The sequence below is a fragment of the Lepisosteus platostomus genome, chromosome 9 (genome assembly GCF_059453375.1).
Source record: "Lepisosteus platostomus isolate fLepPlt1 chromosome 9, fLepPlt1.hap1, whole genome shotgun sequence".
In the NCBI taxonomy this organism is placed as follows: Eukaryota; Metazoa; Chordata; class Actinopteri; order Semionotiformes; family Lepisosteidae; genus Lepisosteus; species Lepisosteus platostomus.
Genome location: NC_142619.1, coordinates 27,991,783 through 28,017,297, shown reverse-complemented (window position 1 = coordinate 28,017,297; position 25,515 = coordinate 27,991,783). Strand labels below are relative to the sequence as shown.

Here is a 25,515-nt window from a genome sequence, read left to right as displayed (position 1 = left end):
GACATTAGCCCAAAAAATAACTTTTAAAACAATGTTTAAACAAATATATATGGTGATTCATAACACACCCATTTGCATTTTGATTGTACTCATTTAGCAGTAAAGTTACCGTTTCTTCAGTTAAACCAATAATGCAATTTAATATGTGAAAATGAATGATAAAAATAACATCCTGTTGCCTTGGTAATGATTTACTGCTTGATTGTCCCAGGTGCTAAGAAATACTAATGAAAAAATGATAATTACACACTTTAGGTTTAATGAAGAACATCATCACTCTACTGAGTTAATTACCTAAAATCAAAATCTGTTTTTATTCAGAGGGGGTTAAAGAGGCTCAGCATGTCTTTTATCTCCCCAGGTGCAAAATGGCTGAGACCAGTAGGTGAATTTATTTGATGTGTTCTGACTTAAAGTATTTGAAGATGAAGGTATCAGCAGGCAGCCTTCATTTACTTTTTGAAAAGCAATTTGGGAACCGCGATATGACACCAAGGCACATACTGTAATCTGCTAAGGCTGTAGACACTGCTGATGAAAAGTTTTAAACAAGACCAAATAACAGGTTTTCATATGCGATGGTGGGGTTGGTTTTCGTCTCTTGAAAGATGAGTAATGGGGTATCTAAATCTACTCTGAACAAACTGCAGTATGTCCAAATTTCAGCAGCCAGAATCCTGACCAGGTCTAGTGCAAGTGTTCACATTACTCCTATCCTGGAGTCCTTGCACTGGCTTCCGGTAAAATTCCGTGTAGACATTAAAATCCTCATGCTCACCTATAAGGCTTTACATGGCTTGGCACCTCAATACCTGTCTGAACTTTTATCGCCCTACTCCCCACCTCGCAACCTCCGCTCTTCAAATTCTGCCCTCCTTACTGTCCCCCAAGCCCGTCTACATTGTATGGGCGACAGGGCCTTCTCCTGCTATGCCCCCAAGCTCTGGAACTCTTTGCCCAAGGATATCAGAGAGTCACCTTCTCTAAACTCCTTCAAATCCAGACTCAAAACCTTCTTCTTCAGAAAAGCCTTTACTTAACTGGTTCCATTCTTCACCCCTCTGCTCTTCTTAGTACCACCTTCCATTGTTATTGTTATTGCTATTGTTGTAATTGTAATTGTGTCTTATCTTGTGAAATCTTCTTATTTATTGTGATTGTCATCCTGTAAAGCGCTTTGAGAAGCCACCTTTAAAGGCGCTATATAAAATATTTTTTATTATTATTATTATTATTATAATGAAAAAGTGTTGGGAAGACTTACAGTACGTGAAAGAAGATAACCTGGAGAAGAGAAATAGCAAGACACTCCAAACAGAGCAAGGGGAGAGGAATTTCTGAATGCCTATGAAGGCAAGGTTGAAGGGGGAATACAAGGCGGAGCCAAGGTGAATGTGGACAGAAGATATGGAGGGATTTAATGCTGGAATTTGCAAAAGACAAGGTGCGTTGCAGATGCCAGCTACTGAAGACATTATGTCAGGAGACCCTCCTGATCCTGGAGAGCCAGTGTGTCTGCTGGGTTTCGAGGTCTTTTTAAAGCAGAAGCACCTGAACATCAGGGAGAAGTTGCTCAACTGGTCCAGTTAGCTGGTTACACTTGTTAAGGGCTAGGGCAGACTGAAAACCTGCAGACACACAGGCCCTGCAGGACCAGCACTGGACACTCTTGGGCCACATGATGCTTGTGATTAAATATGCTTAGAAAAGGAGTTGCTCACATTGCACACCATTCCATCCATTTCCTATTAAAGAAACAAAATAGGTAACCACATAATTGCATCTGATAATATCTGCAGAAAGGAACTGCTGTCCTGTGAAAATTCCAGAAAAAAACATTGACACCCATCTTACCTGTTCTAGCGTGAATAGAGGAGTGATTGGTCAGCTCCCCGCTGCGTGTCAGGATGACCATTTTATACATCCTGCCTGCCTCCAGCCCCTTGAAAGTACACTCCTTCTGGGTGACTTTCCCGGACTGACGGTCATGAAGCGTTTCATCAGGATTGTACAAGAATATATCGTAAGCCTCAAACTCTCCCTCAGAAGTAGTCCAGCCGAAGGACAAGCTTTGAGTTGTGTTGCCTTTGACTGTTAAATTACTGACAGCTGCAGGAACTGAAATACAAACAAACATGAAAAGGGTTACATATATTAAAATTACTTTCTCCCGACTTCAGTATAGACCTTAAAAATACTCAAGCTGTCAGTTCATGGGCGTCTGAGGAGGACACAGCTGTGAGGGATTAAGGCCATCGTGGCTGACACAGCCCTCTTGATAGAAACCAGCGCTCTCTTTAATCTGTGTCAGCTGCAGAGGCTAGAGACGTGCACACCAGGGTTCTGTGGAAGAGCCCCAGACCGTAAGAGAGAAAGAGGTACACATACTGATGGACGAATGAGCTTGAAGGGTGGAGAAGCAGTCTGAGGGACTTACTGTATGACTCTTAAAAGAAAAAGGGCACGGCTATGCTATAACTCCACATAGTCTTGAGATGTTTTTTTCTTTAGCCTGTAACAATACCTTACTACTGTTCTGTATTAAATAATAAATTGACAGAAGCATAATTTCTTACACTTAGAGTAAAGTAAAATTATTCCCACCTATTCCCAAACTACACTTAACCCTATGAAAGAAGAGCATAGCTATACATTGGGGAATATGGCAGCTTAAAGGAATCAATTTTTTTAAATGCCCTAGAGAGGTATTAAGTTGCAATATTTTATTACATGTTCTTGCTTCTTCAGAAGTGCTCCTGCTGTAGATCCCTCCACTGACAGTGAAAATCTGAATGCGGTACTTCTTTCCAGGCGTCAGGTCATCAAACCTGTGCCGACTGTCGTTGGCCAGCTTGGACTTGTTAGCGACCAGGGTGCCCTGCTCAGTGAGGAGCTGCAGGGCGTACCCCTCTGCTGTCCCTCGAGCCGGCTGCCAGCTCACCACCAGGCTGCTCGTGGTGTACTTGTTATCTGCATGCAGAGCCGTCACAGATGCAGGGACTGGAGCAAGACAAAAAAAACCCACAGAACTTTTGTAAAGCGCTTTGCATCCCAGAAACATCCCGAGCATTTCACTTTGTAGAAGAGGATCCACTACACCCAACACTGAAGTACAGTGCACATGGTGACACATGACTGCCCAAGATCAGGTCAAAAGTGATTACTTTAACATCTGAACTGAAGTACTGTAGGTCAACTTGTGTATGTTAGCCAGTTCATTGGGGTTAACGCTTCTACTGTTAAGAACAGTTCCATGGGATCTTTAATGTTAAAATAGTCAGGACTTTGGTATAATCTGAGGAGGCACGTCACTGGTTTGAAAAGCACTGGTTTGGAAATTCAGGTGCAAGCAGGTTTTCATTAGACATCATTCATTCCGTCAATGACAAGGGTCAGCTAGCCTTGCTGCGAATGAGAGTGTCATGAGATAGCTTTCAAGTCCAACTTACAAAACGTTTACTTATTTATTTTTAATGAACTTTTTTTAAAAGCCACTATAATTTTTACTTTATTTAAATTGTGCAAAATTGTTTCTACAACAAAATACTCTAGGACATACTATAGACTAGACTAAGACACAGGTATGAGAACTCTGTCTTTAGCAAGGTTATTCATTAAATATGGGTTGCTAAATTAATGACAATGTTACTCTATTAAACACTCATTATTTTAGCATATTGTAATTAAGGTTTCGACTGAATGGGATTTAAATTAAAGAAAAAATCTAATAAAAATACACTCATTTGTATTCAAGCAGAGTTTGAAAAACAGTCTTCAGAAATTGGTCAGGTTTTTAGCAGAGAGTACTCACCAGTGCGCCCAATGGCTGTATTGTTGTTGTGAAAGGAGCCGCTGATAGACTGTACTGTGATGATGTACTGCTGGCCCGCTTGCAGGTTCTGGAAGCTGTGCTCATACACATGCTTGGGGATGGAGGATGTACTCAGCAAGCGGCTCTCCAGGGAGATATACACAGAGTAGCTGTCTACATCCCCTCCGCCAGGTGTCCAGTTGATCTTTAGGCTGTCCGTTTTACCATTGTTGGTGACATGAATGTTCTTCACTTTACTAGGCACTGAAAGGAAGAAATTACAGCATTTCTTAGCTCCCTTCATAAAATCTGATTTTTTAAATAAATAGAGTAATCAGCTGAGGTCAGACCAACCCTGATGTTTTTTACGCCTTTACAACCTGATGGTCATCAACCCCTAGCATTCTACTTTCCCTGTTTATATTCCATAAATTAATTCCAGCGATAAACTATATCTAATTTATCTAAACAGAGATTAACTCCTGTACATAGACCCCTTGCTTCAGTAAATTCACACTTCATAGAGAAAAAAAGCTAAGAAAAAGCCTGAGGACTTTTCCTTTTCAGTTTTGTTGATAGATAAATTCTTAACACTTTTCACATAGGTACTGTAATTTGAAAACAAGATGATACAGTAAAGTATCTTTACACTGCATGATTAAACAATGATTGTGCTGTGGTCCCTCACCTGTCCTCCCTTCTATAATTCCTATCTGTTGGAGAGATCCACTAAATGTGGACACAACAATCTTGTAGAGGCGGCCCTGGGTGAGAGAGGTGAAGTTGTACTCCTGTGCGGTGTTGCTAAGGGTGATGGGAGGGAAGACTTTCATGTCATTGAAGAGGAGCTCGATCACGTAATGATCCACATCTCCCAGTGCTCGGGACCAGGTAACACGCAGGAACTCTGTGCTACGGTCTGCCAGAGCCAGATTCTTCACAGCTGCAGGGACTACAGGATTACAGGAACACAGTGGACATATTACTTACAACTTAACCAGCAGAAACCAGAGACACCTCAAGAATGGGGACAACGCAACACTTAGAGGACACTTCTCTGTTAAATCTGTAACTCCATCCCAGCAGATTCAAGTGAGAACTAGTGTTAAAAAGAATTTTTAGTGAGAGGCAAGACCAGCTTTTTGTGCCTATGCATTTACAGCAGACAATGAAGGCCTTTATATATCATCATATCTTTGGCAACTATGAAACTATTGACTTCTGAAATCTGTTTAAGCGGTAAAAGAGAAAGCTATTTGTTTACTGCTACCACCATGCATGGAATGCGAAACAAATCAAAAACACTTTCAAAGATCTGCCATCAGCAAGATCGTTTTAAATCAGAATATTCCTAGATCATAGAGAACACGGTACATGGATGTTGTACATTATAGCACGAGGTTTAAAGAAGTAATGATGAATAGATTAAAAAAATAGTTTTTACTTACATGTTCTACCATCTGTTGATATACTCGTCTCATATTTTCCACTTATAGTACTGACAGTTACAGTATACAATCTCCCAGGGACCACAGTTTTGAAAACACATTCGGTCTGTGACTTGGGCACAGTCTTATTCTGCTGAAAGTCGTTTTTGTGCTTTATGACTACCCGGTAGTAGTCAAAGTCTCCCTCTGCATCTTGCCAGTACACTCTCAAGTAGCCATCCGTTGCAGTGTGAATGGCTGTAGGCTGCTTAACAGCAGAGGGCTCTGCAAACAGAAAAGTGACTGTGAACAATCATCACATGAACAATCAAACCATTACATGAACAGGTTTTGTAGACATTTTCAGCCCCCCCCCCCATCCTCATTTGCAGTACTCAAGCGCAACCAACAGCTGAGTTGATCTACTGATCCTGATACTTATAATGAAAAGCATGGAAGAAGGCGGTGTTGTGAACTTCTCCCACTTGAGGATAGTGAGGGTGGCGTGTGAAGTAGCCCTGCTTGTGGCGCCAGATATTCTCGATGACCTACGTGTCCGCTCCTGCACGACAGTGTGGTTCTCGTACTCTCCGCTGCGTGTGGTGATGGAGATGTTGTAGAGGCGGCCCGACACCAGGGAGTTGAACACCCATTCGTTCCTCTGCTTGGGCAAGACCCGAGTGCCAACGACCTTCTCCCGGTCGCTCAGGGTCGCGACGTAGCTGTCAGCCTCACCAGGGGCCGGCCTCCACGAGACGCTGAGGAAGTCCGACCGGCCGTTGTTGCTGACCGTCACCTCACCCACTGCCGCAGGCACTGGACGGGGATGGGGACAGGGAAAGACAAGGACGTCACGCACAGGGTCTACTAGCACCAATGATAAATACTAACAATGTCAAATAAAGAGATTTCACACTAATAGGACTGGTAACAAAGAAAACATCCACCTTGGAATCTTCACAGAGGCTACCATCATATAGACACAGATCAATGCTTTCGGAATTCTGAAAGCCGACAGAAGAAGGGGCTTCAACTACAAACTTACAACTGTGATTACAAGGTTTGAGGTGATTTGACAACTTTAAATTGAATCTTATAATGCAAACATCAGCAGTTGAACAGGAAATTCAGCTCTCAAAAAAACTGACAAATTCTTTAACACAATCATGTCTTTTACACAACTTCAATAATGAAGAATCTTGTTTGAGACATTCTTTCTGCTGTTCAAGAAAGAACAAGAGATACTGTATACAGTATGTTTTTTCAAGAACCTTCATGTACAGTATACTAACAGCTGAAATGGCAAACATCCACTGAGAAAACAAAGTACATCGGAAACAAAACATGCCGTTTGCCTTAATATCTTCAAAAAAAAGAAAAGGTGGCCATTAAGAGCCTACTTGGGTCTGACAGTCCAGACATTGCAGATATCAGTCTGATCTCTGTCAGAAGCTGACTGTCACCAGTGTTCCCCAAGTTATCCAGAAATTGCCACGTAACAGCAGTCCTCGGTTGGTTCTGTGTGTATGCAGTGCAAATAACAAGGTGGTCTGACAAGTGCTTGTTTCAGGGGACTTGTGGCCATTATATTTATTGTGTAGAAACCTGACCGGAGTGTTCTGACTTCTACCATTGCACCTGTCCCAGCACGAGGGCTACAGCAGTGAACTGAACTGATTAGGAACCAATCAAGAAAATATGGACCAAATCCAAAAATATAGACCAAGATACCTTATGCAATGATATGAAAGGCCTGGCTTGACACGTAAACGTTACTCTTTTAGCTCTCGGCACTCATCATGTAAGATTTTTTAAGGACTTTGGAATAACGAGTAGTTACCATAACTGCAACTAAAGTCATGTAACAAAGTCCATCAGATGTGGCAGGAAACTGGACAGTCTTCACACCAAGTCTTTATGTACAGTATAACTGCGAATCAGTGATGTCCCACTGTACCTGTCCGTCCGACGGCTACAGTCTGCCGGGATGACAAGCCTCCGCTGACAGTGGTGACAACCACTCTGTACTGGGCTCCAGGCCTGAGGGAGTGGAAGCTGTAGGCCGTGGTGTCCCCAGGCACGCTGTCGTTCTTAATCACAATGCTGTCATGGATGAGGAGCACGCGGTAGGATTCAGTTTCTCCAGCAGCACGTTCCCATGTGGTCTGCAGGCAGTCTGTCTTGCCCTGGTTTCTAACCGTGAGCTGGGTGACTTCTGCTGGAACTACAGGACACAGAAGTATAAGAGCAAGCTAGAATACGTCTGCTTCTTAAAACCAAAACCAATTTATAGTATTTAGGGAAGAAAAAAAGCATATTTTCTTAATTTAAAAAAGGCCAGGTTGTGTCCCTGAACTGAAATTAAAGTAAGGAAGTAAACATTAGAAGGAAAAATAAACACAAGTCACGTGAGGCACAAAGACAGACACCTAACCTACCAGTCCTTCCATTCACTGAGGTCGAGGTACTCTGTTCCCCACTTCTGGTCGTCACAGTGATGGAGTACTGTCTCCCCGAAACCAGATCATTAAATGTGTACTCCCTCAGGTCCCTTGCCAGTTCCGTTTTCACAACCAGGAGGTCCTCATGTTTCAGCTGGACAACATAGGCATCCCATTCTGAGAACGGGGCAGTCCACAGGATGGTCATAGAGGCCTTGTCTGTGTGCTTAACATGCAGCTGCTGAACTGGCAGGGGAGCTGCAACAGAGGAAGGAGGGGAATAAATTCAGCCCAATTTCATAAAAGTCACTTGGTTCTGCGATTTTTTGGAGACCTGAATTTGCTTTTCATTCTGTGAGAGAGCATGCATTCTGTACTTGCCATTAGGTTGCGGTTCAATTCAAGGTTTTCACAAAGCTTTTAGCATACCATACTGAAAAGAGTCCATTTGCAGGAAGGTGATGATATGTATGTATTATTTATTGGGTCACAAGGAGAAAGAAAACTGAGAAAGTGCTTTGCGGCTGGCATTCAGGAGCACGAGAGAAAACAGTACAGGAAGAAGGGTGAAGGCTCAGAATGGAGTGATGTAATTAATGGAGTACCACAGGGATCTGCCCTGATGCCACTGCTTTTCCTTACTCATATCAGTGGTCTATATTCAGGTAAAGGTACTGTAGTAAAATAGTCAAGTTTGCAAACAATACCAAAACAGATAATTAGAAAAAAATGTACAGAAATCGCAGAAGAAAATCCAAAAGATTTAGATAGGATTCAAGACAAACCCCTGGTAGATCATATTTAATGTAGACAAATAACTGATACACTGAGCTTGAAAAGGCTATTTATGAAAAAGACTTAGGCATTTACTGTATGCTGACACATCATTTATTGCTTTCCGTAGATGTAAAAGGACAAAATGTTTAGGATTGGATCAAGAGATGATTTGTTAAAATTGTTATTTTATTATTTCCATTGCCTAAGTGCATGTATGGATATAGATAGATATAATGTTATAAATACAAATGATGTACAGTAATCGCAGCAAGTAATTAGTTTTGTTTTCTCTGATTGTTTATTTTTCCAACATTTCAACTCACTGACTTAAATAACATTCTGGTCCATATCCCAAACAGAGCTTCTGAGGTTTGGTTCATGTTCCTTTGGGCAGGATGGAGATTGTGTTTTAGTGACCTACACTTTGCTTGGCAAAGTGTACCTTGTGATTGCTCATTTGCTGGGTCAGGGCTGTTAGGGTCTGATTGGAAGGTACAGCCATGACTTTCGATAAAGGTTCTTTGTAACCACATCTTTGAAGATGTGACTATTATTTATTCAATTAATACAAAGTATTCTTGAAAAAATAAAATGCCATAGATGACAATTTGGATTTTTTTTTACAAACAACAATAGAATGTTTTGCACCATACCTGTTCTCCCTTCACATTGGACAGCACTGCTTAGTTGCCCACTCTCTACAATAACTGCAGCCCTGTACAGGCGTCCTGGGATAAGGTCCAGTTTCCTGAAGGTATACTCCTTTGTGTCCTTCTCCACTGTTGTGTTCACGATCGCAACGGAGTTGTTGTAAAGGAGAATGCGGTAATGCTCCCATTCTCCCCTAGGGGGAGCCCATGTCATCCTCAGAACATTCTCCTTACCCCGGCCCTCCATCAGTAACTGAGAGACTTTGCCAGGAACTGAAAAAAATAAAGAGCAGAACCATTCCTACTAGGCTGCATTGCTGGCTTGAATCACAAAAATAACAAAAGTGTATCAAAGCAAAATTTAATCTTTCTCTATTAGAGGTTACATTACATCACTGCAGATGGTTAGACACTTCCCACAAGAGCACAAGACAATCATATTCTGTGTCCACAAGAAACAGGCTTACCTGTACTACCTGTGGCCTGTGCTTCATTCTGTAATTCCCCACTTTTGGTTCTAACAGACACAGTATACGACAGACCGGGGGTCAAGCTTTTGAAAAGAGCCTCAGAAACACTGGACGCAAGCTGTCTCTCTTCTTGTCGGGAGGATGAACGGGACAGAGTGACAATGTAGGAATCCACATCTCCCACAGCTCTTGTCCACGAGGCCCTTAGGCTGTCCTGGCTGCCGTTGTTCAAGAGTTTCAAATCTAACACTTTAGCTGGGTCTGAGAACAGAAAAGAACAATTTGCCCTTTGCCTCCAGTGACAGCATCAACAAGAAGCTTTGCATTGTTTCCCTTTTAATGCCGTCACTATACAAAATCCTCAACAAAACCGTATCATTCTCTAAACCTTCTAGAATCTTACTAATACTTGTGTCAGCAGTGAGGATGTTCAAGGACATTTCCTATAAAGAAATACCAATAAAATTGTCTGAGCTTAAGATTAGCAAAGGTGATAATTTGGAGGGGCAGCTTGAAGTACTTGCTTTGATAATTCAGACCTTAAAAATATAATGCAACTTGACCTATAATATACAGAACCATGAACATTTTGTTTCTCAGTTATAATTATAATTGTGGGAATTAAGATTTCATATCATGAACCCATTGACACCCGAAGCAGGCTCCATAGCCGAAACGTTGTGTTTCTTTGCTTCTCTTTTCAGCAGGGACTAAACCTGTTACTTGTTCCTTTGCACGATACCATTGATTCTTAAATAAGCAAAAGGGTTTATGTGTACAAATCAAATTCATTTTTTTAGATGCAATGGTGTATGAAGCAGAAAAATATGATTAAGAATCAGTGAATGTGTAACGCTAAGTGGACCACTAGTTTATACAATTAAGGGGGCTGGTAATGATTTGCCAGAATACTCTAGGCTCCTAGTGAATCAGTAAATCAGCCTCCGTGACATCTGCTAGCTGACAGTGATGTCAGCGACGGAAGTGCCTCTCCTCTCCTACCAGTGCTGAATCCCCTGTACGTCACTTCTGAGTTTGTAGCCTTTTAAAATATGAAGTGTTCAATGGATGAGTCAGAGGAGCTTGACTGAGGCTGTGTGAGTATGAGGGTAATCACTGCCACTCAAAGGCACAACTGGCTGTTTCATAACCACATAACAATAAAGAATAGACTCATTTCTGCTAAAACAATATTGTGTCCGGATGCCTTAGATGTGCTTGGCTGATCCCTTCTGTCTCCCTTTTGCTTCATTTCAAATCGAAGAAACAAAGTGCTTAAAAACAAAGGGCTGGGAACATGGGAAACAATAGCATAAACAGAGCCAACCAGGCACAAAAGGCCCAACCCATAAAGTGAGGAGGCAGAGAAAAGCAGAAGGAAGAAAATGCCGAAAAGCTAGAGCCAGACTTCGCAGCTCAGCCACTGAGGAAGGGCGGAGGAGCGGCTGAAAATATCTTGGAAACAATTCCAAAGCCCACGGTGTGTGGAAACTAAAACAAAGAGCTGGACATTAAGTTCATTAGGAGACCCCCGAATCCACCAGGGCCTTTGCACCTGCACTCCATTAAACGAAAGCCTAAGCGTCAGGTTAAAACATTTTCAGAACCCTGCCAGTTTTCCCTGACACAGAATACCGAAGAATTCACAACTCTGCACTGTTAAATAGCTTTTCCGTTAGACACTTCCATTTCATATACTGTATCGACAGGAGTAAGAGAATCTTGTCTGTGCCACATGGTAACAATTTGTGAACACAACTTATTGTTTTTTGAAAAGCATTTAACAAGTTTCTTTACACAAAAATAACTAGTTAAGGCAGGTTATAATGCTACCTGAACAACTCGTTCACATTGTCACGATGTAGTGAGCGCATTGATCACAGATGGAATATAAAATACATTTCAACCCAAATTTCAGGTTGACAGTATATAGAAGCTTTCTTTGCATTCCTCAGTATGTGACAAACACTCAAATCTAGTTAGGGTACTTAGGTCACAAGAAATGATTCAAACAGTACCTGTCCTGGTTGCTTTGGAGCTGTAATTTTGTAGTCCTGCAGCCTCTGTAACCACAGTGATGTTGTAGGAGTGCCCTGGGATTAGATTCTGTAGTGAACAGGAGGTAATGCGACTCTCCAGGGTCAGATTTTGAATAAGACTCTTGTGGTCTCTGAGTAGCAGCCTGTACTTAGCCACCTTCCCAGACCCTGGCTGCCAAGACACTGTCAGACTGTCTACGGTCCTGGAGAGCTGTAGGTCACTCACTGCAGAGGGAACTAGACAAAATAGATAATAAGCCAACAACTTTAAACACTATGACTCACAAGTCATAATGTGCTGTCAGGGTACCCTTCACACCATGTTTGAACTTTATTCTAATACCTTTCGGATGTCCAGATATTATAACAAGCATTAGGTGATTTTTCAAATCCTAAGGTGTGTTGAAGTCAAATGTATTGTCAGAGATTGCAAAATCACCCCATAGTTAGCAATCCACAGCTCAAAACCAAAAATTGTATTAACATAAAATTGTTTTTAAATATAAATTGTCACTTTGAATCCTTTATTGTACATGTTTGCTTTTCCCAAACTGAGTTGCAAACAATCTTATGTAGTAAACATGACATAAAGGTGTAAAAATGTTTATATCTATGGCTCTATTTAAGTCACCAGTGCAGAGTATTTACAGTATACACAACTGAAAGACATTTTCCACAACAATCTAATTATATAAAGGCACATACTTTGATTTGTTTTAGCTAGATTGACGTGAACTGAAAACAATCCCATACATAAGAAAAAATAACAACAATGTAACAGAGAAGGGGTCGATTTTGCTTCTTCATAAGCCATGCAATGTTCTGCCTTCCAGACTGCTATTTCCTTAGCTTACAACATTGTTCTTTTTAGTTTTATCTCTATCTTTTTTTTTTCATTGCCATTATGACCTCCCATTTGTTTGCATTTCTTCAACTTTACCAGCAATAGAATAGTCATAGGAAATCATGAAAGACCTTTACCAGCTTATAAGAAGGGAAATCCCTAAAACACTTCTTATTTCAAAGGCAAATTTCAGAACACCTTCTTTAGAAGCACTCAAACGTTAACAATATATAAACCTTTTCTTGATAATATGAGTACTCCCCCCAACTAATTTTAAACCTTAAAAAGATGTAAGTTTGGAAATCCATACAAGAGTTAGTGGTTTAGAAAGCCAAGTATGGAATTTACTTGTTTAACTTGGGCCGTAACCACTACCCAAGCTTCATTTTACAATGGTACGTCCCGCTTGTTATTTTCTTAGTTGCATCAACTTGTTAGAAATCTTCTGTTTGATCAACTGAAACTCAATGAAGGAAAAATGTACAGATATTCTGCCGACTACAAGACAGAAGATTCTTTGAGAATATCTTAGTGACAATTTAGATATCTCATTTGCACCTGAGGGAAAGACAGTGGCGAAGTGGTTAGTACTGCTGCCTCGCAGAGCTGAGGCTCATGAGTTCAGTTCTGGACCTAGCAGGTGACCTGTGTGGAGTTTGTAGTGGATGTTCTCCCTGTGTCCACTTGGGTTTCCTCCAGGTGCTCTTTTTTCCTCCCCCAGTCTTAAACACTAATTGGCTTCTGGGAAAATGGGCCGTGAGGTGTGAGTGTGCTTGTCTGGGTTTTGTGTTTGTGTCTGCCCTGTGATGGACTGGTGTCCCATCCAGGGTGTACCCTGCCCTGTGCCTGTTGCTTGCCAGGATAGGTTCTGGCTCTGAACTGCCGACCCTGAATTGGACGAAGCAGGTCGAACGAGGATGGATGGAAGTTCTACCTGTAGAAGCAGTGGTGAGCACTGGACTTGAGGTCTTGTTTCCTGCTAACGCCACGAGGCTCACACGGTACAGGCTGCCCGGAGCCAGGTCGGAAAAGCTGGTCTGCGTGGCGCCTTCCCCAGCGATACGAACGCTCTGGGTGTCTCCCGTGTCTCTGTCTTGTACAGTGACTTCATACCAATCCACCCTGCCAGGAGACGGAGGCCATGACACCTGCAGCCCCGTACTGCTGCTCTTCTCCTGGTGGAATATCAGCCTGGCAGGCTCTTGAGGGTCTAGAAAGGAGAAAAAAATATTATGACCATCAATTAAATATATATATATATATGCATCAGAGCAAAAAATGAAATGCAGCGAAGTAACCTCCAAATAGGATGGAGCATATTTTCATAACACGCTAGCTGACAAAATGGTAAAACAACATACGGTTGATATATTTTGATTAGATCAAATTTCTGTGTGTCCACCCAGACACCCAATCTCCATCTGCTTTTCCTGGTGTCACAGCAGGCTTTTGTGCAGCGCTGGCTATACTTTATAATGACTACTGCGGCTTGATCACCGAGCTGTACAGTAACTTGCTTAGTTTTGGACAGCTAGTCATTAAGTGGTAGAACACTTTTAACTTTTAAGACTAAAAGTGGCTGCATTGAAATACGCTGGGCGACGCTAACTGATCAGTGTTTCCCAATATGTTTAGTTCCAAGTATGTAGCTGATTCATCACTCCTTGTCAAGGGTTGGAGGAATCGTGTAACCCTGCTGTTGTCATATCAGCAACATCCAACACGGTCATTCGGCTAATTCACTTTCACATCTGTTTGAACTACTTTCCCACCATTCCTTCAAATCAGCCGAACAACCCTGCTAATTGAGGAACAGAGATTCCCAGAGTGATTACAGAACGTATGTCATCAAGAAAACAAATCACAAAAGGAAGAATGGTGAAAGGTAAAAGCAGTGTTTACTTGACTAAAAATCTTATGTAATTATTAAAACACCCAACAGAAAACATTATCATTGCCTGGGCTGAGTTGCAGTTGACTTATTTCATCAGCATTATCACTTCAAGCTGAAGGCCTTTGGAAAGTTCCTCAGCTCTTCACACTCATATCTCTCCTAGAAATGTTTTAATTTAATCTGCCCACCTCCCAGGAGTCCCCTCTTGTCTTGTGGTTCCAGTTAAGAATATATTAACCAATGATTAAGTCTTACTGCATGTACAGTATTCCTCTGTCACGTGAGTTTCTTCACACTTCCAATAAAGTAATAAGAAACTCCTTTGCTCTCTTATCGATTTGTGTTATTTTCTGCACTGTCTTTTCTTTCCAATCACTCATCCTTCCACGCTGTTTCGTAGCTTCTGTATCACCCTTGCTTTCAGAGTTCAGGCAAACCATTTAGTGTTTATGCATCCGTTTTGTACACATCTCTATAAGAACAACAGGGAACACACACTGGCCAGACTCCTGAGACATAATACCATCTTTCCCTGCAGGATTGTATTTATTATTCCTAAAGCACTCCATCCCAATCTGCTGCTCTATTCTGAATGTATCACACACTATAACAGCTCCTCTCAATAGATGCTACCACAACATTTTCTGCCATTTATACCAGTATTAGCATATTGTAAAATAGTAGTTCAGGTGGGTAGCTGCGTCAGCATGCATAGGCTGCAAAGGAACAAGTAATAGGTTTATTCCATGTTGAAAAAAAGAAGAAAGAGAACACAACGTTTCGGCCGTGGAGCCTTCTTCAGGTGTGACCGTCTCACACCTGAAGAAGGCTCCACGGCCGAAACGTTGTGTTCTCTTTCTTCTTTTTTTCAGCATGGAATAAACCTATATTGTAAAATAGTCTATAAGGTTATAAAATACATCAAATTCTATATATACGGATAGGGGCAATTTTGTTTGTGAACACAAATGGCCCAAAAGCTGATCACTGTGATTCCAAATCAAGTGGAAGCAGAATATTGTATGCTTTCATGTATAAGATGATTAGGTTGATCTATTATAACTGATTGCTTATTTAAAACACTGCACTACTAATGTTATATGTAAGCAGTTGACTTCTTTACTTTTTATTATTTCTACACATTCTTTATCTCTCTTATTACAATCATAGGCTGCAGTAAGGCTTTTTGGTTACGTTTTTGTTCTCTTTAGGTATAGGGTACCATTTTGAGTGGTGATGGGAGTGAGAGGGTAGGTTGAAGTTGAAGCTGTTTTGTTCTGTTTTTTGATTGCTGATTTGTGAATGTGTAGTGTTCATAAAAAAGAAATATAAGAAAACAGCTGTAAATTGGAAATACAGTTTATAGGTATATAAAAATTGGTCAAAAAGATACAACAGGAAAAAAAAGTAGAAAAGGAACAGTGAACAGCCGAACTGTTATGGCAATTTCTAGAAACTAATTTACCCTATGTTAAAATAACCTATTCCTTTTTCCTTTCTATTCTGTCTTTTTTATAAAAGATCTCAAATGTGATAGAATTGTTTAGCATAAAATACAGGCTTTCTCAGGGAGCTGAGATCTTTGAGTGTGTGCTGAGTAAGTAGGAGCCACGCAGGAAACAGCCCAAGAAAGCAAGACCTTTAGATACCGAGGAGCAGCTGAGCCAGCTCCACTGGTTCGTGCCGGAGAACCTTGAGCCTTTCTTTATGGCTTCCTCCTAAGGCGCCCTACTGTAAAAGACCTTGCTGCTCAAAAGTTCATCAGCTTCCGAAAAAAAAAAACCCTGGAGCACATGAAAAAGTAAATGACGGCTCAGTTTTCAACACAATGGCGCTGAATACAATTCAAAGCTCCCAATGAGAAGAAACGTACGCCACACAATAAGCCGCAAGAGTTTCCCTGAAAGTCTCACGCTAGACGTAAAAAGGAACTTGGTTTCAAAACGCAGAACTCTCCTGATGTAGAGTCTGTAATTCCTAAAGTCCTGTTGCAGTTTCCTTTATGCAATTAATAAGGAATGACAGCCCATGATAAACAGTTTCACACTGCAGCCAGGTGGATTCAATGTTTAGTCAGCAGGGGGCAGACTGTGGAATTCAAACCTGCACCCACTCTTTCTGGGTACTCACCCCAATTTCTCTTTTCAACCAAGAGATAGAAACCTAAGTGCCTGTGAAATCTACCTGGGCACGACCTAATATCACGTAAGGCAGCGTGTCTGTCCAGCTTTGCGTTTTTTACATAATGTTGCTGGAACAGTGAGAATGAATACTACTAGAGACCCTGATTCACCCACGTGTATTTATTTCTGCTAAATCATCCCTTTCTTTATTTAAAATGAATACAAATGATCTAGAACATGTGCTGCTTTAATATATGGAAATGTTTTGTTTGCACTATTAAGTTATGGGTGAATTTTCTATATGAGATAACCACTACTGACCTTCTTTTTATTTTGGACGCCTTTTCCTTTTGTTGTTGAAATAAAAAAAAATCAGATTGTTTTATCATCTTTGCTTTCACAGTTTTGGAAGGTTTCTGCAAAGCTATGTGGTATTTTAATCAGGGTAAAGCATATTTCATAGTAGCGTCACCTATCGTGTATTAATCCGGCCAATACATTTAACTTCAAAGAGGGCATGTTTCATTGGAGTAATGTACGTACCAATGTTTTGGTTGCGTGCTTCGAAGGTAAAGTTCAGAAGTGCACACTATATCTAATCTATCTGCTCCACAAAACAAAACATTTAGTCCTGCTGCATCCGTTCGTACAAAGGAACAATGAGACTGGGAAATGGCTGGGTAGAGGGAGTTCTGTCTGGAAACAAACACTTAAGATTAGATGCTAGCATTGTTATACACTTCTCCTCTGGACTGTGTCCAGCATCTATCAGACTGTGAAAGGCATACTTCTAACTGCTCTATCAATAACTGCATTACCACTCTACAGTATTTCAAAATGGCAATGACTGAAATATAGTTTTACACTGGTTTTGAAAGCACTGAAGGCAGTTTGTCACACTGAGTGGTCTTTACACCAGCTCACTTTTTTATAAGACAGCTTCAATTAAAGATTAGACAACAGAACAGAAGATGATATGGGAAGAGAATGTAAAAAAAAACAAGAAGCATAAATGAAAATGGCATATTTTCATGGTATTTTAAAACTTTTTGAACTGCACTTTTTAAAAGTATTCTGCCATGATAAAAACAATACAGAATATTGATCCAAAGCATTCTGCATTAACTACAGTACATTATTTTGGAATGGTATTATTAAGCAACAGTTAAAACTAGTCCTGGCAGATACTTGTACTCTTAAAATACTTCAACACTTCAACAAAGCAGTGAGCATCACTGACACAATTTCTGTAGTTATCACTGGTCTAAACCATGTCTAGACGTGAGCTGGCTCATGAACTTTGTCGTGCCTACAGATTTAGTACAGGTGTCAAAGCGCAAAATGGCTTCTTCCCTTCTTTATACTTCATACTAGCAAACAAGATAAAGCAGATTTACAAAAATTTCCCCTGAGAGGCTAACCGCAGGAAACCTGTGAAACAAAGTGATCCACTTTTCAAAGAGCCTAATCACACCTGAGACACAAAATCATCAAGACATCTTCACACACAACTGATGCATTTTGCTGTGTGCCAAGTAACACAAAAAAGACTGGTTTTCACTTATTTGTAAGCCCTAAACTCTGGTACCTACAAAGGCAAAAGAGAGCTACTGTATGTCTCTATTTTATGTAAAAGAGTGATGATCTTCTGATTACCTCAGTATTTTCTCTCAAAACAGCAATGTACAGTACATTCACTATAATCTGCTGTATGACAATGTTTGCTTGTGACTTGTAGGAACACTAGAGCACATACAGTACATTACCTCTTTTTTTGCAGACGTGTCTAAAGGCATACACAAATGTATCGCCAAAGTTCATGCTAACAACTAAAGTTTTAGTTTTAGGCCACTGAAGACAAAAAAACAACATAACTGCTCAAAGAAACTGGGATACACACACATTTACAGTAGCTAAACTGCAAATCCATGACAAGGAGCGGTCCTAATATATATTTTTTATAAAGAATATCAGAAAACAATGCAATACTGCAGGGAATCAAGAATACATCAAATCAAATCCGTAGTATATACAGTACAGCCTAAAGTGTAGCTTATAAAAGTATATAATATGCGTACAAAATCATAGTATAGTATATGAAACAGGATTACACAAAATCGTTAACTTCTCAGGTAACAGTAATCATCACAGTTATGACTACCTTATACCCTTCAAGTTTATTCTAATAAACAAAATGTTTTTTTTAAATCAATATCCGGAGTAGAAAGCAGTTAAAAGTATAAATACAATAACTAATATTAATTAGTAGCACTAGTCAAATACCGTTAATAACCTAAAAAAGAATACAAATTCAATTTGAAATCTATGATCTGAAATGACACAATGCATCGCGGCTTTGAAATCATTATTAACTTTACAACAACCCCCAAAGGAAAAGACCGGGCTAACAGTATAACGATTTCAGTTCTTTTCACAGAATACTGTAGTTTCTTTAATTTATACTTCAATAAAAATGCGATGACCATACCATACTTTATATTGTAATAAGGCAAAACCTTCGCGGACTGTTAGAAAAGATGGCAAATAGTTTCCCAATTGTTTAATAAAGATTCAGATATTTTGTTTTAAAAATGTTACGGTTTCTTTTTATTATAATAAGGGGAAACATCCAAGTGCTATACCAACAAACAAGTTAAAAATTCGTTGTACTTGTATGCTGTACATACTGTACAAATTTACATTTTTTTAAATTAAAAACATTAACCGTTGACTGCTGGAAATAAAATAACGCTGGTATTGTTAATGAAAAGTAAAAAGCAAACGTAACCAAGGAACAAATAGTGTCCCCAATACATTAGCACAATTCTGGTAATATTTTAGCTCAGGTAGATAATTATATTCACTTACTGGTTTGAACTGACACGTTGGTCCGCTCTGTGACTGACTGAACTCCCAGGTGGTACAAAGTACCAGGCTCCAATCCCCTAACCTCGCATTCGTAGCTGAAGTCGTATCCCACGTCTCCAATGCAGTCCGAGATTTTTGAATTGTTGTGTGCATAAACAACACTGAAATTGCACGATTCGGCAGAGGATATCCATTTTAGCAAAACAGAGTCGTTGAAAACAGTGGTGTCAGTTAGGTTTACAGTACAGCGCACAGCTTCTGTAGTCCAGTACTGCAACACAAAATGTAAAAAAAAAAGATGTTAAACAAACGGAAAAAACAGCCATATAATTATTAAATTAAGAACTTTCTATGGAATTTAGATTATATATTATTCAATAAATAAGTCCTTATTTCAATTCAACCTACCCGTTTTTTTACTATAAAGACTCGTTCAATTATAAAATAATGTAAAAGGCAAAGAGCAGGCTAATCAGACAGGTACAATCATATTTTCCTCACCTGGAGAAAAGTCGATGCTACAAAAAGCAGGCCTATTAGAAAACCAGCTTCACATCTCAGCATTGCGATTTCAGTAGTTTTAAATTATCCTTTACCAGTTCAATAAATAATGATTTTATACCTCGAAACAGCATCTACAGTATAGAATTAATAACTTAACTGTTAAAATATATCTCTATATAAAATAGATATAAAGACATGTAGTTGAAATTAGTGCAAACTTTTCCCAGGTGCGATGAATCCAGTTTCCGATTTTAGACTAATAAAACAAGACACGACGGTTCTTCAGAAAGAAACCGTGTTGGTATCTATAATTGCGGCATTTAACGAGCATGCTGGTGGGCATTTGATAAGTAAATACAGCTCGCAGCCTCCTGCGATTCCCACGCTGCCATTGTGATACAGTTACTCTCTACAGTCTCTTTCATTCACTTCCTCAATCAAGAGTGAATTTCCTCGGCTCTTTCCAAATTATTAATCCAGACCTGGGATCGCCAATTGCGCACCAAGACAACGCCTTCGAATGATAAATTCAGTTTCCATACTCGGAAAAAAAAATGTAATTTTTCTTGAGATCAAGCCGTTTTTTTTCCTCCTTCAAAAGTTATTAGAGTTCAGTTCTGTTGTCTAATCTAATTTTGGCATCCAGGTCTTGCCCACAGAGCCCCTCGTCAATTTCTCGTAACGTCTTAATTAAAAAGAACAGCTTTAGACTTTCACTTCTCTAGTAGTCCAATACCTGCAGCCATTCTTCAGCTGCTATTCCAACGCTCTCTCGTATCCCACCCTTCTTTCCTTCCTGTCTCTCACTTTCTCTGGAGACCAATTTCTTTGTCTTCTTTAAGTCATTTTATGCACTCCGAGATACCTCCCGTATTTTCTGTACATGTCTTTTAAGGCATTTAAAATGGTTCCTTTTCCAATCAAAAACTGCCAAAATTCGGACGATTCGGATTCAAAATATGTTTTTCTTAGGCAACTCCTCAACCTTCTAATCATTATTTTTAGTTTAAACATTATTCAGGACTGTTTAGCCTATACTCAGTATAGCAAGGATTATAATGAAGATTTTAAATTAATATTTAATTAAGTTAAATTAATAGTACCTTAAAATATGCAACACTTCTTTATCGAGAAATAGATATTTAATCAGCAATAGAAACTGTAATGTACTGTATGCTGCATAGGTTATCAACAAAGTAGATGTAAAGGTTATTGAACAAGCATGTTTTTTTAGCTGTTGTGGTACTCTTGATAATGGGGTATTAATTATATCACAGAACCCTTGATATCTACACTTTATTTCAACTCATACCTGGAACCTTTAAGTGAATAACTGCAAAAATATAATAAAAACAACCATTTCAACAGTGCTGAATAAATAAACATGATTATTGCCTTTTGCACCGAAATATTATATACTGTACAGTACAGTAAGTCACCAGCTGTTTCCCAAAATATGCTATTTATCATTAAATATATTACTTTAATCTTGTTTCTGTTTTTTTTTTTTAAAACTGCAATGCTCACACCTGTACTGAACTTGCATTGCACACACCCGGTGTAGAGAATGCAGTCAAATGTTTTACACAGAGTGTATTTTAAATAGAAGTAGACCACTATAAGGGAAAAACCCTAAGTTTCTCAACTACAGCTTTACACTTCCTAAGTTTGGAGTTTCACTGAAACAATGATTTGATGAGGTCAGACTGGTCTAACTGAACAAAAAACACAAAACGTTCAGCTCCCCACATCTACCGCTGAAACAATACTGTATGTGTAAACGAATGAGACAAATTTAAGCTAAACTTTCCTTAATTTAATCATTTTAGGGTGTGTGGGTTAACTTAACTTGCATTAAATGCAAACGAGACTACAGACTCTGTACTTTGGGTATTGTCTGAACTCCTCATTTTTCAAACATATTTCTTCAAAGGCGTGATCTATAAAAGGAGAACAGAACGGAAGGGAGCCTAGGAGAGGCCGGATGTGCTTAAATAAGAGCCTCTGCTGCTGCTCCCAGATACTTTTTCCAACATTTCCTGACATTTAAAAAAAAAACTGGACTTGGCTTTTATCAAAAGGAAAACACAACGTACTGAGACGAAAAGTGTTTAACTCACGCAGATCATGACTATCACAGATACAACAGTGTGGCTCAACAAAAGAAGTAAGTACCTTGCCAAAAAATATTACAAAAAGGGAACGAGCATCATGACTTGAGGTACAATTATAATACAGACAGGAGCAGGAGAAAGCACATCCCAGGGAAACACTCCTATCTTTCATGAAATTAAATGCTCACCTACAGATGCAGTTGATATGAAGAAGGTTTTTGTTTTGAAAAGTGATAATCAGAATCGCTCTCCCAAAAAAGAACTTACTAATCACATCAATTCTGACCACATTTACAGTATAGAGCAGAAGTCATAGCCAATGACTGAAACAGTGTGCAGAAAAAAGGGCAAGTTCAAATACCTCTCTGTAGCTTTCCAACAAATCAAAACCTGTTACAGAACTTTGAGACGATTTTAACTGCTCTACTTTGAAGACAGATCCACTTAATTTAAATTGAAATATTATGTTGTCTGTATATACGTTTGCCATAACTAGTTAGTAAGAATTAATAGCTATGCTTGGAATTTTATTCTTGCATAACTTTGGCATACATACATAAGATAGAGAATAATAAAAGTTATGCCATGAGCACTGATAAGCAATTCTTAAGGATCTGTTCTTTGATTGTGTGGATAATACTAGTAATTAGTGTTCTCTGCTATCTAATAAGTCACTCCATCCACCATCAAATCTCAGTCCGTACCCACCTGTTCAGTTGTGACAGTGGTGGAGTCAGTTGCTGGCCCAGTAGGTTGTGTTGTAACAGAGGAAGTTGCAGTATGGATAGGTTCAGTTTCAGGACTCGTTGTAACAAATCTTTCAGAGGCCACATATGTGACAGTTTGTGTCTCAGTAGAAATCATATTGTTAGGAGGAACGAAAGTCAAACCTGTGGTCAAAACACTGTTTTTAGTTAGATCTGTGCTGGTGACCATCAATGTGGTAGAACTTTGCAATCCTGTACTAGTGGTTGCAGTGAGTGTTATAGCTTTATCTGTATGTAATATATCTGTACTGGGAGCAGTGCTAGACTCTGTAACTGTAGCAGTAATATCAGCTTTCCTTTGGTTTGCAGTTGTGCTCATAATAGTTGCTGCAGTGGTGCTATGTACAGGTATTTGGTAATTTGTACCCGTAGTTGTACTGGCCGTACTAGTACTTGTACTAGCTGTACTAGTACTTGTACTAGTTGTACTAGTGCTTGTTGTACTAGTTGTACTAGTACTTGAACTAGTTGTACTAGTGCTTGTTGTACTAGTTGTACTAGTACTTGTACTAGTTGTAATAGTACTTGTTGTGCTAGCAGGTGTAGACACAATTGGTGTAGTTCGTTCTGCAGCAAGACCTGAAAAACATAAAAACACTTCTTAAATTGTGTTCTGTTTTTAAGATTGACACAGAAAAGTAAAATACAGTAACTAATTTAATCCAACACCGGCATACTGTATCAATTTAGACAAACCTTCCACGAATACAAAACGCTCAAAGGGTCCACGATTACATCTTGCTACACAATTGGGGCCGAACTGTAAATTATTAGTTTTAACGTAATGTAGACCACACATAACACACAAAACAAATTTTGTGCTGTTTTGCCTTCCACAACAAATTTCTGCAGAGAGAGCTAAGAGACCAAAGACTGCTGATCTGCTAGAACCAATCCTAGGGTCTTTTTGTTTACACTTCACCTGAGACCAGCTACTTACAGTAACTGGGCTTTTAATTGTAACTTTTTATTTTTATTTCCTACAAAGCACACACTTGGAATTATGATAACATTTCATAGGTAACCTAAACAAACATCAGAAGACACTGGGATCCCCAGAGCCAAGACAGACACGTTCTGCTGCTCTACTACAGATACTGTACCTGCAAGCATACTGTATGAGCAGAAAAATTCAAACTTAAGGAGATTAGAAAGGGTATCGGAAGTCCATCAGTCTTTACGACCAAGTTCATTACAAGGGCTCAATAATAAGCTGCAATTGGTCCCACCAATGTTGATAACGGTACATCTCATATCTAACCTTATTCCAAATTTTATTTTTTAGTTCATTGTTTTGCATTGCTCTTCATAGAAGTTTTTTTATAAACTAAATATACAGTAAGCTTCCCAAGCTTCTCTACCTGTCTGTGTGTCTGTGTCTCATGGAGAGCAAGCTGGGGTATGCGAAAAGACAAATTCCTTATGCAAAAAATGTATATGGCTAATAAAGTGATCTCTCTCTCTCTCTATTATGGGGGAAACATACCTGTAGTAGATGACACCACCCCTCCTACATAATACATATCTGAATTGAAACATTATCATGAAACCAATTACCAGAGCCAGCGCCAGTTTGATTCCTTTGGAAGCTTTTTATTTTCTTTTGAATACTCATGCAGTTTCTCACAAATAAAATCCTTTAAATGCATTCATATCTGGCATTTCATATCAGAAATGCATCTAGAAACACAGCCTATAAGAGTGCTTTTTGCACTTTTTTACTCAGCCAGATATTCTGATGAAAAAGAAGTCAATATGAATCTCTGAAAGTACTTTTAATACAGTGGTTCAAAACTGCCGATAGTTATTGCTGTCCATAGCAGACACTTGAGTTTATCTGATAGGGGCTGGGTTGTTCTTGCACAGATAAAGACCAAAGCAGACTCACATGTTTTTGGAGTTTGTTTTTAGCTGTGTTCTACCACCCTTAACCTGGGTGAAACAGTAGCCTTTTCTCTTCAGGAAGATGCTGATTTTTAGATATTTCTCGTGGATTACATGTGTATTGGTGGTGAGGGTGTTGTAAAGTACTGTTACAAAAGTAGATTTTCTTCTGTACAGTATAACAAATACTGTACTACCATCAAGATTTATATACCGTTAGTGGAGTTTAGGCAAAGTACAAAAACGCCACAGGATATGTCAAAAGAATATGAATAAGAAGGCAGAATATGAATATGAGATGAAAATCCATTTTCCAGTATTATGTTGAGGAAAACTTACAGATTTCTACAACTCTATGTCAATTATGCAGAATACAGTCAGCTGTTGAAAAATCCCCCAAATGTTTCATTGTGTTATCAGCATATGAGTCAAAGTGAAAACCATGATGGTGAATAATATCAGCAAAAGGCATAGTGGTTCAAATACATAGTCCCATATAAGGACTCATAATTAATTTTAGCCCCAGGAATAGTTTCAATTCTGTAAAGGAAACAGAAACAATAGACAAAAAATGCCATTCACCCCACAAAATTTCTCCAAAGTGAAAAAATCCTACATATTGAGAGAAAGCTGTAAACACCAAGAGTGCTGGAGCAGATGGTTCTCCATTTTAACCAGCAATTTTTCAATACTGTAATGGGGTCTAACCAATATAGAGGACAGCCAGTTCAAAACAACCTATTACAAATACTACAAATATTCAGTAGCATCTCTCTCATCATGCTGGCGCCAAGAAATTTAGAGCAAAAAGTACTTGCCACAAAATATACAGGTAATAAAAAGCAAATTCCCTTTGCTTAACAGCACTACTAAATTTCGTGTAAAAAAAGGTGAGCCTTGTA

The 25,515-nt window shown here is 39.3% G+C and overlaps 1 protein-coding gene across 2 annotated transcripts in view; it reads right to left on the bottom strand.

Moving 5' to 3' along the window:
• Nucleotides 1-25,515, bottom strand: part of LOC148654703 (receptor-type tyrosine-protein phosphatase beta-like) — a 56,869-nt gene that overhangs the window by 27,961 nt on the left and 3,393 nt on the right. Inside the window, exons 3-16 of one of the 2 annotated variants that reach the window (XM_088644557.1) lie at nucleotides 22,671-23,308; nucleotides 19,345-19,615; nucleotides 13,394-13,669; nucleotides 11,595-11,852; nucleotides 9,574-9,837; nucleotides 9,110-9,379; nucleotides 7,677-7,937; nucleotides 7,196-7,462; nucleotides 5,791-6,054; nucleotides 5,260-5,523; nucleotides 4,500-4,763; nucleotides 3,812-4,075; nucleotides 2,731-3,000; nucleotides 1,855-2,118 (exon numbers count right to left, since the gene is read on the bottom strand). In XM_088644557.1, the coding sequence (XP_088500683.1) occupies nucleotides 1,855-2,118; nucleotides 2,731-3,000; nucleotides 3,812-4,075; nucleotides 4,500-4,763; nucleotides 5,260-5,523; nucleotides 5,791-6,054; nucleotides 7,196-7,462; nucleotides 7,677-7,937; nucleotides 9,110-9,379; nucleotides 9,574-9,837; nucleotides 11,595-11,852; nucleotides 13,394-13,669; nucleotides 19,345-19,615; nucleotides 22,671-23,308 (4,095 nt within the window). Of the gene's footprint in view, nucleotides 1-1,854; nucleotides 2,119-2,730; nucleotides 3,001-3,811; nucleotides 4,076-4,499; nucleotides 4,764-5,259; nucleotides 5,524-5,790; nucleotides 6,055-7,195; nucleotides 7,463-7,676; nucleotides 7,938-9,109; nucleotides 9,380-9,573; nucleotides 9,838-11,594; nucleotides 11,853-13,393; nucleotides 13,670-19,344; nucleotides 19,616-19,845; nucleotides 20,577-22,670; nucleotides 23,309-25,515 lie in introns of those variants that run through there. The other variant, XM_088644558.1, reaches the window with a different exon arrangement.